The 16,592-nt window shown below is 40.6% G+C and overlaps 1 protein-coding gene across 1 annotated transcript in view; it reads right to left on the bottom strand.

Annotated features, from left to right (window-relative positions):
* The window catches only part of LOC122643183 (ABC transporter A family member 1), a 148,414-nt gene that overhangs the window by 69,264 nt on the left and 62,558 nt on the right, over positions 1-16,592 (bottom strand). The window contains exons 19-23 of the mRNA XM_043836833.1: positions 9,113-9,167; positions 8,940-9,011; positions 7,268-7,975; positions 6,543-6,721; positions 468-678 (exon numbers count right to left, since the gene is read on the bottom strand). Coding sequence (XP_043692768.1) covers positions 468-678; positions 6,543-6,721; positions 7,268-7,975; positions 8,940-9,011; positions 9,113-9,167 — 1,225 coding nt within the window. The remainder of the gene's footprint in view (positions 1-467; positions 679-6,542; positions 6,722-7,267; positions 7,976-8,939; positions 9,012-9,112; positions 9,168-16,592) is intronic.

Here is a 16,592-nt window from a genome sequence, read left to right as displayed (position 1 = left end):
GAGAGAGAGAGAGAGGGGGGGGGAACTATTCAAAGCCTCAAGCCCAATAGGGGCGAGCTAGGAGACTGAAAAAGAGAATCATCTAAGCCCCAGGAAGCAACAATATGCCTGTTCCTGGGAGAATCTAAGAGAGGGCCATGGGGACAAAATTTATTCTGAACTACTTATAAATTGTTTGTAAACAGTTCGTTTGCATTAATACGAGTTTATCTGGCTGCGAATCCAAGGGGGACAAAATTTCTTCACAGATGACCCAAATTTGAATTGGACTGTTGGTTATGCAATTTTGCAACACAAAACCTCAAAAATAGAGATAGGAATAACTATAAGACAAACATTAGCACATGCATGAAAAATTGGAAACAAGTCTTTTTCTTAAGATACAGACGTTAACATTGCATGAAAGGACTTTCCAGAGATATTATTGATTTAATCAACACAATCAACAAAATGAGAAAGACGCATACATGATGCTGTGAATGCTGACTCATTGTCATTGGCAGTGGATGGTTACGTGTCTGAATCATCATTCTTTCATTATGTGTTGCAAACCTTAGAATTGCAGCATTTATTACATTGATATAAGTCGGACCAGCATGTTGACATGAACTGTTATGAAGTACAGTGTATCCTAAGCTCCCATCATCATTCTGGTCATCCATTACAATTGCTCCATACCTACAAATGAAGAGGTATAAGAAAGTACACAATTTATTGTACCTCAGAGCAGAGAAAACAGTTAGAACTGGATGAGGTCAATACTGAAAGTAAAAAAGTATGAACGCACAAACAATACAACACTACAAAATGTAAATGCACCCTCACATGCGGGTAAACATAACTAGTAACAAAAATGAACTGATGCAGGAGGATTTCCTAGAGAGGTTGTTGGAATTTGTCAATCTGGGGTTTAAGTCATTGATATAAGTAAGGAATAGTTGAAAAAGAGTCCTAGTCTTATGGACCTATGGTTAAGATGTTGGTCTTAGGAGTCTCCGTCTCTTTAATTTCTTAGTTCTATCATGTTATTTATGAATCTGTCAGGGTGAAAAGGGGATCAGAGTCTTGTTAAGGGTCCTAGTTGGTTAGATAAGGTATATAAGCCTTAATGAAAGTCATATTAGAGTCCTGTCTATGTACGCACATGAAATTCACAATTCATGGAATGAAATCCAGCTTTGCTGGGGGTTTTAGATCTAATCTACAGAAGCTGTGTGCCATTCCTTCTTCCCCTATTCTATCCCTTTAACCCTCCATTATTGCTAGCAATTTCTTCCATATCGACTCCTATAAATATATCTATTTCTTCTTCTTCTTCTTTCTCTTTCTGTTATTGGTTTTCAGCAGTTCTTGTCTGACGTTCCAGGTTGATTCTTTTCCCTTGACTTTTTTTTTTTTTCCTATTTTATCCCCTTTATGCTCTGTTTCTGCTACTGTTACATAAAAGAATATGTCATCTTTTCTTAACCTCAAATCTGTTTTCCTACTCCAAAAATCAGATCTGTTCGCTCTTCTACTCTGGCTCTCCTCTTGAAACTTAAATTCTTCTTAATATTCTTGTTGTTTCCCTTTCCCATATTCTGATTCTTCCAATGTTATCTTTCAAACCTGATCTTTGATCAGAATCTGTAGAGTATGATTCCTATTTAGGTTCAAGACCTTTTCTTCCCTAATTATTGTAGATCTTAAGGCTTAATTCTATATTCAGACCATATCCTTATTTGTCCCATTACAGCAGACTATTTTGGATCTCTGACCCCTTGCCTGCATCAAGAAGACGAGCAGAGTCAGATTGAAAATTCAGTAACCAAATAAGCAGAGCCAAGTAACATAAGTGCATATCTCCCCCCCCATGAGGGACAGCCAAACACATGACTTTTTTTGACATCCAGAGTTTCGGTCCTAGGTAGAGTCAGCCATAAACCAGTGCAAATCTGTCTTTTGCGAAACTCTGGGAGCGGTAAATTGGAGTTGGTCCTAAACTTCAACATTTTTAGCATGAATTCGCTGCCCACAAACTTAAACCATTGTCATCATGCTGGCAGCCCAAGCTCTTACCATCACACCAAGCAATGGCCCCTAGCTTCATCTAGGTAGAGTCTCTGAGAAAATACATTCAGAACAAGGTCTAAACTACTCCCATTTGAGTTAAAGACATGCCAAGCAAGAAAAAATCCATGTTATTTTTATTATTAGACACTTATTTAGTTTCCTCTATTTGAGTTGTAATCCTAATTGGGAATCCTAGTTCTACTTTGAGTCCTGTTTTGAGTCTATTTCCATTGCTATTTCACTTTCCTAGTCAATTTAGGTTACCTTATTAGTTAAGGATTGGGTTAGGCCTTTCCTTTTTAATGTAGTGAGCCTATTTTTGAGTCTTTTATATAAGGTTGTAAGGGGGCAAAACATTGAACACGAATTTTGATATTAATGAAAAGCTTTTTCTGCTATTCTTTTCCATTGAAGATTTTTGTCTTGTGTTTGATCAAGGCTGGTAGGATCGGTGTTTGATCCGATTGACACCTTGCGGTGGGAAGCCAGAGTGGTTCGTTGGTGGGATTGGTGTTTGATCCAATTGACACCTTGGAAAGCCCGGGTGGTTCTTTTGAAGCTCTCCTTCATGTTCAAGTTCAAGATCTGATTCTTATTCAAGTTCTTCAAGTATTCAAGCTGCTGTCAAGGATTTTCTGCAACAACTTTGAATTGAAGCATCCCCCTTCTACTTCTAAACTTCTAAACCCCCCAAACCCTAACATCTCTCCATCTCTGAACATTATTCCCAAACCATAAAATTTCCATAGACCAAACCAGCCATCGGAAATCTCTCAAACTTGGATCGCATTTCCCTCTCAACCTAAGAATACTCGATCCAAACCTCTGCCCAAGATTCTCATCATAAACACTAGATTCCATCAATATTCTATTCCCAAAAACACAAAAACCTAACCCTAAAACTTGCTTCCAATTCTAATTAAAAGCCTAGATTTGTTAAAATTTAACAAGACCTTCACTGGAAGACTCCCCTACATCAACTTAGCAATTAGCATAACCCTACCATCAAACCCTAGGTCCCATTAAACCCTAACCCTAATTGGTCTCCTACCAATCGAACTACCCTATTCATGGCAGATCCTGGTTATTGGCTTCTAATTGGTCTCCTACCAATCTAGAACTACATTAGGGTTCCAAGAACGCTTTTCTGACGTACGTTCTTCAAATTTTTTGTTTCGTCCATGGTCCATATATAAATTGATCACATTCAGTTTCTAGATCATGATGATCAGAGATATCAACAAACATAAATTTTGATTTTTCAGTATGCTCCTATTTTCTGAAGTTTCAAATTTTTTTTTTTTTTTTTGGATGAATAAAAATTTAATTACGAAGATAAGAGAAGGAATATACAAGCTCAAGGGCAAACAAGGCCGAAGCTAGGAGCTAGCTAGGGCGCAAAATGGATAGAGGAAGACCCCTTGAGACAACAATGAGCCTGTTCCTTGGGGAATCCTTCACATCCGAGGGGGGGAGGGAGCTAATCTTAGATGAAACATAAAAAAAGATGGCCTTCCAAATCGTGTCAAAAGAGCGGGAGTTGGACGTCCATCTTCTAAGGTTACGTTCCATCCAAATGTGGGAGATAGTGGCACAAAAGGCAATCTTGCCAACCGAATCACAAATCGAGTTTCCTCCAAACGTCATATCAATCCAAATCCATTCCTTGCTGAGAAAAAGGGGGGTGCGGCGACCAAGCCAACAGTGGCAAAGAACACGGGTCCAAATGGAAGAGGCAAAAGGGCAAGTGAAGAATAGGTGATCTGCATCTTCAGCCCCATTCCAACAAAGACAGCAGCTGGGAGAGACCTGTATATGGCGATAAATGAGGAAAGCTTTAGTGGGGAGATAGTTTGCAAAGGTGCGCCAAGCGGTGAGGCTATGGCGGGGGATGTGCCCTCTAAACCAAACAACTCTGTGCCAAGGACAGGGGGTCCCTCTATGTCTAACCATATCCCAAGCGGAGTGGGAGCTGAATCTGCCGGAGGGGGAGGGGAGCCACAAGGTGGTGTCACCTCTACCTCGATGCCCGAGGGGATGGAGGGGAGGGAGCTCCAAATATCAGCGAGGGGGGGGGGGGGGAGGGGAGAAGGGGGGGACCAGGAGCCACTGGTGATGATAGAGGCAACAAGGGCTGATCTATCCAATCTGGAGGAGTAGATGTCGCGGGGGCTCACAATGGAAGAGAGGACACCAGCAGGGTGCCATTTGACAAGCCAAAGGTAGGTACGAGAACCATCATCAATCCTGCAAGAAATGGCGTCCTTGGCTAAATGCCTCACTTGGAGAATTCTACGCCAAACCTAGGAGGAGTCAATCTCTGGGCTAACAGACCAATTGGAGTCTCTACGGAGGGGCCCAGCATACACCCAAGAAGTCCAGATGCTGGTTTTGTTGGTGAGGAGCTTCCAAATAAGCTTGATAGAACCAGCAGTGTTGACATCTTTAATTCTCCTAAGCCCAAGGCCTCCTTTAGATTTGGGAATGCAAAGGAAAGCCTAGCTCATGGGGTAAAGGAACCTGGCTGAGTCCACTCCTTTCCAGAGGAAAGCACACATAATAGATTCAGTAGCCTTGATGGTAGCCTTGGGAAGGCCAAAAACACCACTCCAATAGATGTAGCAAGACTGGAGCACCAATCTGATGAGCTCAAGGCGACCTGCATAGGATAAGCGCTTGGCTTTCCAAAGTTGCAGCCTCTTGCAAAGGAGATCCAAGATGGGGGAGCAATGGTGGGCTGAAAGTCTCGCAGGGATGAGGGGGAGGCCAAGGTAGCGAACTGGTAAGGTGCCAATGGTAATGAAGTTTAATGAAGTTTAGGTGCAGTTTCAGGTATGATTAATGTTTATCTTTTTATTTTTTTCTAATAAGGAACAAATAAGAAAAATACAATCAGAAACCAGGACCAAGTCCCGAAGCCAAGTGTGGAACATGGTGGAAAAGAAACAATTATCAAATGGCAAAAACAAATATTCACAGGCTGAATCAGGTTTCAATTTGGACAGTAACCAAAAGAAATGAAATACTTACATACGATGTTAGTTAAAATGAACTCGGGTTAGTGCGGAAGTTTGTTAACACTTTAACAGTAAGACAAGTAATATCCTCTCATACTGCAGAAAAGAGCACTGGTTCCTTAATGTGACAATGGTAAATCGATTTGGACCATAGTATCAAAAGAAAACAAACAGAAAGGACCTCTTCTCCAATTGTAAATTGCCCTCCATCCTGCTACAATACTAGAATGGAAAGACAATGCTGAAAAGTTTTCTGGCCATGTAGGGACAAAGTTAAAGCCAACATAAGGATGTCTCATGAGACCACACAAAATTGAGGGACATTGTTCTTTTCACGGTAGGGTTGAGGAGAAAAAAAGAGAGAGTTCTTGGCCACCGCTTTGGAGCAGCCTGGCTGTATGGCTGGGCTGCTCCCTCCCCCCCCCCCCCCCTTTCCCTTCTCGTTCTCTCTTCCTCTCTCTCTCTTTTTCTTCTTCCTCCTCCTCCCCCTTTCTCCACTTTTTCTTCCTATGTTCGGTTCTATCTGAGCAGGTTGATGCCTCTCGAACCGTAGTAACTGGTTGCTCACTCTAGAGGGTCGCCGCCTGACAGGTCGCCTCTTCTGCTAGACCTGCAGTTCCCTTGGTTGCCGGCTCTTCTTGGCTGACACCCCGTTGGATCTCAGGCTCGATTTGGCAGCACCCACCAGTAGCCGCTTCACTTGGCAAGCTCCTCCGTGAACTGCTCGTTCGGCTCGGCTTCTCCTTCATTCGTCAGCACCTCTTTGTCGTCTGCATCGTCGGCGCTCACAACCTTCCGCTGCTCGGTTGCCTGCCTGTTTGGCCTGCTGCCTTGCGTCCGCCAGCCTCGCTTAGCCTCCCTCCTGCCGGTTCCGCTTGGCTCGCTCGGAATTCGGCCGTTTCGCTGCAAGCTGCAAGACCGCAGCCCGCAAGGCTGCCTTCTTTGCTCGACCAGCAGCCTCATCGCCATTGCCCTCCGTCATGGTGGTCTCCTTCACTAGGCCAGCTGCCCATTTGGCCGTGGCCCTCCGCAAGGCCAGCACCCCTCCACCTTGGTTGCCTTCTTGCCAGCGGTTCCCTGACTTCATCTTGGCGGCTAGGAAGTTGTTGTGTAGAGATTTGATGTCTAGGGTTTTGGGGGACCCTACCTGGAGTTGTCTTTGTTGCCCTTCTTCTTTCTTATGGGCTTCATTGCTCTTGTTTTAGGCCCATGTGGGCTTTTGTTTTGCATTGGACATGCCCATGTGGGCTTTTGTCACCTTGTTTCCTGATGGCCTTATGGGCTTGTGTTGTAGTCCTTAATGGACTTTTGTTTCCCTTTTTGGGGCTTTAATACATTTTATAATCACCCAAAAAAAAAAAAGGATGTCTCATGAAACATTATGATTCATGCATAACCACAAAACTAACTCCCTGACATAAAATTGGAATTTGAAGAAGACAAATGCCAGCATCAAAGATAAGGTCAGCACACCTTGACTGGTATGATTCATTCAAACTGCTCATTAGAAATTCACTCATGGAAATAAGAACTGGGCCCAATCTTGGCCCTGCTGCTTCAATAGCATCAGCTAGTGCACTCTCTGAATTGGGGAATCTATATGAACTAAGTTCAAACCTTTGAATCCAGCCTCCCTTTATATATGGTGCAACCTGCAGAACAACACATCATGTATGAGTCCTTCAATAAAATAGGACAAAAAGTAACAATAATAAGAAAAAATTATAAATTCTAGCAACTAGTATAATGAAGTAGACACATTAGAGGAAATTCAGGAGTGGCTCTGATGGTCGATAAGTTGAGGGAAAATCATCTGAAGCGGTTCAGGCATAGCAACAATAAATACTATTGGATGCACCACAAAGGAGGTGATATGGAGCAGAATACAAAGAGTTACAAGAACAAGGGAAAAGCCAAAAATGACCTGGTGAGAAGTGGTCATAAAATACATACATGGCATTGAGATAACAAGATATATAACTATAAATAGAGCTGAATGGAAAAACAGGATTCAAGTAGCCAACCCCATATAGTTGGCATAAGACTTAGTAACTTAGTATAATAATGAAAAAAGTAGTAATATTAATGAAAACAACAAAAAAGATGAACTTCAAGTCTTCCACCGTTTCCTCAAACAAGAAAATATTAGCACTAATTTATTTCTCAAAAACAAAGAACAAAATTGTAAATCAACAAACCTCTTTTGAGATAGGACAGAATAGATCAAAAGGAATTGGACCACCACCACCCCCACCTCGTAATAAGGGATTGAAGTTCGAAGTAGTCAGAGTCACAGACTGCTGATCAGGATGTGACTTTAGCTTTAGGAAAAGGAGACCAAAGAGCAAGAAAACAGCAGGAATTAAAAGCTGAAAAGCAACTGTTCTACGGTCCCTCCCAGCTGATATAGCCCTCTTCACAAGAAGAGCTTTGCAATGTCTCAAAAATGTAGACCTCATGATGAAACAAGAGCCAAAGCAGCGGATACTTAAGAACCTTATGAAGTTACAGACCATAGCAAGAATCAAACAACAAGCTCTCACAAATGCAGTGCATATCGCGCCAGGAACCTTCTGAAAATTTCCATATATTTGCTTGGAATTTGAAATTTTAGTTGGAGAATAAGGAAGAGAAGCTTCCGTAACAACAGACTCGGAAAAAGCAAAAGCTTTGTTTGGTTCAATATGCTCAGTTTTGTCGAAGTCACATCCTGCAACTCTCAAGAAAACCTCCTCCAGCGTTGTAACAGAGATACCATAACTCTCAATCCCTAGATGATCCTCTTCACTAGCCCTTGTTCCAGAGAGTTTGACTGATCTTCTCATGCAACTTTCAATTTCCCGGAACATACTCTCGAAGGAGGATGAAGATGCTAGAGGAAGTCTGAATGAAATTTCTGTACCAACCTGAAAAGGAAGAAAGGAACCCCAACAAGTTTCATGGTGAAAATTGAAGATTAACATTAGTAGCCTCCAGGAAACAAAAAGCTCAGAATAACACACTCCAGTAAAGCTCAAAATCTCAGAAGACTAATATATTCTCGTATTAAGGATCATAACAAGTAAATCAAGGGCCAACCCATCAAAATAACCTAAGACACTCTTCCAAGTTCCAAGTCCCATCATGCTTTCACTAATGATTGGTGAAGTATTTATATGTTTATAGGATGGGAATTATACATGTGGCAGTTTAAGTGGGCAGCCAAAGAGAGAACCTCATTTTTTTTTCTATTTGTTCTACAAAATTTCTAGGTAAAGAACACTTTTCAGACTAATAGTTTCCTTGTATAAAAAAGGGCGTACACAGTGCATGAGGCTTCCGCCACTGTGGGGTCTAGGGAGGGTCATAATGTATGCAGCCTTAAACCGGCTTTGCGGAGAGGCTGTTTCCCGATTCGATCACACAACTAATTGATTGCAATGGAGCAACCTTACCATTGTGCCGAGGAAACTTATAATTTCCTTGTATGTGGGAAAAAAATCCATTTTTTTAACCACCCTTTTTATTTGAGAAAATAAAATCCCAAGGGCCATTATTCAGAGGGAAACATGCCATTTTGTTCCCACATAGATAGGGTATCAAGATTAAGGGGTTGACAACATTGCCTGCACTGTCAATCCAGAACATTAAGGAAACAATGGACAATCAAGATTGGCCATTCCATCCCTCGACAGCAAAGAAAAATGTTGACGGTCAATATGTTGTCTATAAAACATTTAGGCCCTTCAGCTTCCTGACTTCCATAATTACAGCCATAAATGTGCACATCTGGGCACATTATAAACATATGAACCTATGGACTTTCCAAAAATTTTTATTAGAGAACATAGATTAAAAGAGAAAATCATTAAATAAAGGAGAGAATAATACATCACTCAAGCGCGTTGCAGAAGGAACATGACGATGAATAATGTCAGCAGCTACAGAAGCACTAGGTGCACTCTGTGAAGAGACCAAAGGAGAACCATATTACTTATGAATTATGTTAATAGAAAATCTAATCATGGAAACAGATGATGGAATATGTCAGAACAGAACCAAACCTTCACCAAAGTAAGAGTATAGCCAACACCATACAGGTGCTTCAAGAAAAGAGAACTGTGACAGAACACAGAATTCAAATGAGAAAGATTTTTCAGAATATGTAAGTCCATCAAGAAAGCAGTAATCTAAATCCAATTAATGTAAAAGAGGTACCAAAAACAGAGAAAATTGTAAAATTCCAGAATGATTCTGTTCTCCATATTCAAAAGTTTATTAATAACTGTACATTTTTTTCTAATTGAGGTCTCAAAAAACATTGCAAGTTGTAAATCAAACAATGATTGGAGAAGCTAGTTCTACGTGCAGAATGTCCCTAGTATTATTATGCATATTCAAGGAATCCCACCAAGGGTTTAAAGTGTAGGTCCGTATCGTATCGTATCGGAAATTACTTATCGGTATTGGTAGGTCTCGATACGAACCGATACGTCTCTTTTTTTAATTTAAATGAAAGTGTATCAAGTGTATCATATTGTATTGATCGATACGGGTCGATACGATACGATACGATCGATACAGTCGATACGTACTTCATCTGCCGACTTTAATGGATTTAATATGTATTGATACGTATCGAAATGTATCAGCCAATACAAATCGATACGGTAGATACATATCGATACAACCAACTTAAAGTTCACTTTTTGCCATAAACATGACCCAGAAACTGCAGAGGCGGAAAACACACTCTCCATCCACTAGGGAAAACCTTGAAAACTTGGATTTAAACTCGATTTTTCACACAAATCAACTTAGGACTTCCATTCAAGAGTGGAAAACTACTCAATCTTTGGGAAAACACCATCATTTGCATCATCTAAGAAGCTAATATCGAAGATTGAAGGAGATTTTGTAGGGAAAGGTATGTTTTTTCAAAAAACTTGATTTTTTTCTTCAAATCTTGCTTTTTTGTTCTGTTTTTTGCTATAAATCCATGCATTTAGGTTCAACTAAGCTAATTAGATGCATGCATGATGAACATTTAGGTTCATCAGGCCATGGGCAGTATGCGTCAGGTGCTTCTTCGGGCTATGGACATGGGGCTTCTTCAGGGTATGGAAGTTATGGATACAATGAGTCACAACCACAACTTAGTGTTTTACCGACATTCATAGTTGTCAAGGCGACGCCTAGGCGTCCAGGCACTTTGGTTGACTTGGGCGCCTTGGTCACCTAGGCATCAGGGCACTTTGGTTGACTTGGGCGCCTTGGTGTCGCCTTGCTTTTTTTACCCTCCCCAACGCCTTGAATCGCCTAACTGTCGTGACAACTATGCCGATATTAGCCACTCCAGAGCAGTACACACGATTCTACTATGATTAGGAGACACATTACCATCAGTATTTCGGCTGGGGTCAATATTGTGCTTATGTTCGGTCAGTACACAACATCATCCTAGTCGCTCCTATTCTTTGAAGACCCTTCCAAACATGAGTTTGATTCACCCCAACATTCTTCATGGCTATAGAGTGACTCTATATGTAAGAAATCTCATCTTTTATAATAAATCAAACGAAAAAGCTGGAATGTGTTGCAATCAATTAATCTCCTAATATGCATCCTTGATGATGCAGATCCAAGCCTCCATGAGCCAAAGAAGCCCCCCTGATCACAGGGTTTTAGTCAGAGCCTTAGACAAGTTTATACTTCGTTTATTTCAGTTCTATACTGAGTTTTATTTTTATGTCTTTAATTGAACCGGTTCAAATTGGTTACATCCAATTGGTTCAATTGAAGTTGGTTGAGTTTAAGTGAAGAGCTCCTATTGGCTAGTAGGATCTTATATCCTATTAGTTGATGAGGAATCTTCTTAGTTTAAGTGTTTTAAAGTGTCTTTAAGTGTTAGGGTCAATTAGGCCTTTTTAATCTTTTAAAGTTTAAGTTATTTTAAGTTAGATACTCTCTTCCACAATTTATGAAGGAGAGTTTAAATTGTATTAGAATTTATGAAGGATTCCCCAAGGAACAAGCTCACTGTTGTCTCCTGGGGCATCCCTTCTTCTATCCTAACCTCCATGTAGTTCTTGCTTCGGCTTGTACATCCTTTCTCTTTTCTTTGTAATTAAATTTTTATTCATCCAAAAAAAAAAATTCGTGGGAGAGGCTCCCCCACAATTCAGTTTTTTAAAAAAATCGTCTCTTGCTGCTGTTGTTGCTCTCTTCTAACAATGTCTTGTGAGTCATATCAAGACCCCCCCCCCTTGTGAGTCATATCAAGGTTGAAGGGCTGGTGGACCTCCAGTGACTCCTTGCATCTTGTAGATCGGGAGGTTCTTCTTCAAAGCTGTCTTCAAGGTTGCTGCCATTGAAGATCTCCATAAACCAGTAAGTTATTTACTGTTTCAGCATTCCCTTCTTCTTCTTAATCCTCCAACCCAAGCCCCACCTGCCCTAATCGATCCACATTGTCTCCTCCATTAAAATCTATTGATCCCCATAAACCCTAATTGCTCTAAATTCTGTCCAGCCTTATCCCTCCACTCAAATCAATTCAAATTCAGACCACAGCCCCCTCATACCACCTCCTACACTAGACCTGAACCCTAGCCCCAATTGTTCATCAAGACCTTAATTTACCTTGTCTCTATAAAACCCTAAGAACCCTAAATCCTTCCTAGACCTAACCAGCCATTAGAATCATGCCATATTACAACCGAACCTTCCCCCTAGCCCCCCTAGCACTCGACCTTAGCCCCTTGCCCTAACTCCATCTTAAAACCCTAATTTTAGCCTAAACTCTAAAACCCAAAACCTAATCATAAAATTCTGAAATTTCAAATCCTTACTTAAACCTAACCAAACCTAGCTTATTAAACTCCTTAAAACCTGCCTATTATTATCATATAAGAGTTACCCCATTCCCCTAACCATAACCTTAGAATTTCCCTACTTTACATCAAATCTGCTCCATCAAGTTAGCCATTCAGCAGGTCCTGGATATTTGGCTCCTAGTGGATCTATCCTCCATCTAGGACTACATTACTTTTCTTTATCTGCGTAAGCAATAAAGTGTAGGGTAAAAACACTTGAGGCCTTTCCGATCCCTCTTTTGCGATCCTTCCTTTATGAAGCCTAGCCGATCACCATTCGACATGTTACAGTTTTTAGAAGATATGTTAATGGCAGCATTTTCTGGCTTTAATCTATTATATTAGTGCTCTTGCTGTTACTTTTGTTATTACTGCCATTGATTCTCTGGTTTTCTATAATTTGGTCTGATTTATTTATTTTTATTGCTCTCTTTCTAAGTTTTTTGCCGCTGTTAATGATTGGAATCCATTATTTAGTCCATTAAGATACCTAACCTCCTAGTTCCAGAAGTTTCAAATCAATATGGGGATCAGTATAAAGCCACGGAGGCATGCCTCAGGATTCTGCAAATCAACCTGTTAGATAGAAACAAAAACTCTATCTTGGATTGTTATTTGCTTTTCGGTTTCAGGCATAAGTACTTCTAAAGATCCAGTATAGCACTATTGAATTAGAGCTGCCTTCTGCACATGGTATAAAATCTCGCGAAATATCGGCGATATATCGCGATATTTCGTGAATCTCGACATGACCGAGATACGAAACAATGTCGAAATAAAAAAGTACAATAACTCGTCGATATATCGAGATATTTCGACGATATATCGTGGAACTCACGATATATCGCGAGATATCACGATATATCGCGAGATATTGTAAAGTGACAATAGTGTCACATTCAAAATCCTTATAAATTTCATATTTCGCAGCTCTTGGTCGATATTTCGACCGAGAGCTGCTGAAAATGAAATTTTCTCTCTTCTTCCTCCCTTCCAAGCCTCATTGAAGCTCCTTGTCGCCGGGAAGACGTCGGAGGGTCATCTAAGCTCATCATCCAAGCCTATTTTCATTATTTAAGGTAAATTATATTTCTCTAAAACTATTTTTTTTTAAAAAACTTTGTACAAATGTTGTTGGATGTTGATGATATTAATATATGTTAGACACCGGAGGCCGATCTACAGCCTCACGGTGTCGAAATTTTTTTCCCATATGTATTTTTTTTAATTTTTTTCTTGTTTTAAAAATTCATTTTCCTACAACTAAAATAGGAAATAATTAGGGGTAATATGACTTAGATGGTAATGAATTAAATATATGTTAGACACCAATGGCCGATCTACGGCTTCACAGTGTCGGATTTATTTTTCTGCTCTTAAATAATTCTTTTAATTTTCGAAAATTAAGAAAAATATATAAAAAATTAAAAAAACAGAAATAAATATGGAAAAATATGAGTTTTAAGTTTAAAAAATAATGAAAAAATATGAAAGTTATTTCTATATGTTTTGAGATGCATTACATGTATATTATGTTTACTAATTCATAGTTTTGTTGTGTTAGGTCAATACTTATATTAACATTATATATAAAAAATTGGTTTTAATTTTGTGAAAAATATAAGGGTTAGGGGAAAAATATTAAATAACTATACAAGTGTATTAGTAATCTAAAAGTGTCAATTGAAGTGCATCTACATTAAGTTTTTTAATTATTTGTGTTACTTACATTGCAAGAAACAAGTATCATTATGGCGGATCGTGATAGACAACGTGCGAGGGGCAAGCAAAAGGTGGGGGAAAGTAGTCAACAAAGGGGGCGGACGGAACAAAGAGAACAGAGGGAACAAGAGAGACCAACCAGCCAAAGATAGGGGTGACATTGCATGGTTACATGGTACTCCCATTGATGGGGATAAGAGAAAATCTATATGTAATTATTGTCACATGCAATTTATGGGAGGTGGGTCCAAGAGACTTAAACAACATCTCGATCGGAGGATCTAAAGATGTTGTAGGTTGTCATATGGTCCCTACCAAGTAGCCAGGAGATTGGTGATAGTTTGAGGGGAAGAAAGAAGAGGAAGGCTGACAAGCAAAGGATAAGAGAACAACTTGAGGATACAGTGAGGAGTTCGATGGGAGGAGGAAGACGATACAATGATGATGATGATGACTCCTCCTCTCGATGATGATGACATTGCGCACTGATGACATACAAACAACAGAGGAGGCTAGGGATTTTAGGCGGACTGTTTCAAGGAGTAGAGGAAGTTTTCAAGATGATCAAGCAGAGACAAAGAGTAGGGGGTAGTGGAGGAGTCGGCAGCCTGGAGGTCCTAAAACTTTGAATCCTTTTAAAAGATCACAAAGTGTGAGGGCAACCCCAACACCTCTACCAGATCAGCACCACCATCAACATCTCGATCCTAAATTGCATAAGAAGAAAGGAAGCAATCAACCCGAATCAAAGGAGCATGGAAGGGGATGAAGGGATTGGTTAAAGAATCAATAGCTAAGTGGATGCTATACCATACCATCCCAAAGAACATCGCACAAGGCCCCCATTATGATACCATGATAGATACCATTGCAGTAGGCTGGCCCAGGATTCAAGGGCCCCACCCCATATGAGGTAATGAATGTTTATCTACCTCAACAAAAGAGTGAGATTGATGAGTACATTAGTGAGATGAGGAATATGTGGGAGACATATGGGGTGACTATAATGGCGATGGATGGACTGGCCTATGAAGAAAGTCCATCATCAATTTCATGGTTTATTGTGATGGGAGGACAAGTGTTCCTCAAACTCGTGGATGCATCTAAAGAGATAAAGGATGCAAAATATATTTACGGATTGTTAAAGGAAGTAGTGGAAAAAGATGTGGGTATTGAGAATGTTGTCCGTGATTGTAACGGACAATGGAAGTAACTTCGCGGGCCGGTGAGAAGATGATGAACAATAATAAGTACCGGCTCTTCCGACTCCTTGTGCAGCCCATCGCATTGACTTAATGCTAAAAGATATGGGAAAGTTAAAGTTGGTGAAGACTGTGGTTGAAAGTGCAAGACAAGTCACCAACTTTGTATACAACCACTCCTATGCACTCAATCTATTGAGGGAAAAATGTGGGGGTGACTTGGTTAGGCCTGGCATCACAAGATTTGCCACCAACTACATTGCCGTCAAAAGCATTGAGACAAAGAAGGCCGGGCTGAGAAGCATGTTTGCTTCTGAGGAGTGGTTTCAATGGAAGGGTTCCAAGACTGCAAATGGGAGGGAAGCACAAACAACGATGTCATCTGAGGACTTCTGGACCAAACTAAGCAAAGTGGTGAAAGTTTTAGAGCCAGTAATTCAAGTTCTACATGTTGCTGACTCCGCTCTGAAGGGCCCAACCATGCCAGTCCTATATGCTGCAATAGACTTAATGAAAGATAATGTCTATAGTGTGGGTCCTCGCAGAGCAAACACTTCTTAGATATCATAAATGCTCATTGAGAATCAACTTATGCATCCACCGCATAAGGTCAGGTGAGTAAATTTGTTTTATGTTTACTAATTCATAGTATTATTATTTACTAATTACCTATGCATTTGAAATACCTCTATTCTATATGTCATATTTCAGCATACTACTTGAACCCTAAGTATCAATATAACAATAGGCTTGGGTTGGAAACTCAACTTATTGATGCTGTGAAACAAGTAGTGAAGAAGTTGGAGCCAGATGGTGCACTACAAGCAATTTGCAACAATGAAGTGAGTTCATTTGGAAACTCAACTTATTGATGCTTTCAAATAAGTAGTGAAGAAGTACTTACTAATTTTCCACATGGGTATAGATCAAGGTATTTAGGGATGCATTGGGAAGTTTTGGAACTGAGGCTGCGATACAAGGCAGAGCACGTGGTGATGTTGGTAATTCTTTTAAGTTTTAAATTACATATGTATTGAAATTTGAAAGTTGAAAGTTGAAACAACATTTGACACATGTCTTTTTTGTTGTAAACTTGTAATGCAGCTGAATGGTGGGTGTTGTATGGGGAATCGGCCGAAAACTTAAGAAGAATAGCAATTAAAGTCCTCGCCCCAAACATGTTCTCGATCCAGTTGTCAGAGAGGAACTGAGTACCTTTGCACTCATCCACTCCAAGAGGCGCTACAGATCGGGGTCTCAACGCTTATCCGACATGGTGTATGTGCACTACAACTTGAGGCTGAAACTGCAACACATACGTATGGGACATGAGGGACAGAGGGGCACCATTGATCTAGCTGACATCTTTCAAGTTGACTCAGACGATGAGGACCCTATTGTGGATTGGGTGAGGGATAGAGGTGAGCCAGTGTTGGATGAGGAGGGAGGTAGGCCCGACCCCATGATAGCTTCCGAGATTGGTGCGCCGATGGACGAGTATATGGTCGACGAGGGTCGATACATGCAAGGGAAGCCTCACCCATACCATTCCAGCCCATCGGTGGCAATGTTGCGATGATGAAGACTGGTCTAAGTCCTCAAATGATGATGATGGTGATGATGGTGATGCTGGTGGTGGTGATGGTGATGCTGGTGGTGGTGATGTTGGTGGTGGTGATGCTGGTGAAGAATATGACGGCATGCGAGAGCGTTATGTGGTAGGCCAGGAGGCCCAGGATTCGGCA

Source organism: Telopea speciosissima, chromosome 10 (assembly GCF_018873765.1).
Source record: "Telopea speciosissima isolate NSW1024214 ecotype Mountain lineage chromosome 10, Tspe_v1, whole genome shotgun sequence".
Taxonomy (NCBI): domain Eukaryota; kingdom Viridiplantae; phylum Streptophyta; class Magnoliopsida; order Proteales; family Proteaceae; genus Telopea; species Telopea speciosissima.
This window is presented reverse-complemented; position numbering and strand designations above follow the sequence as displayed.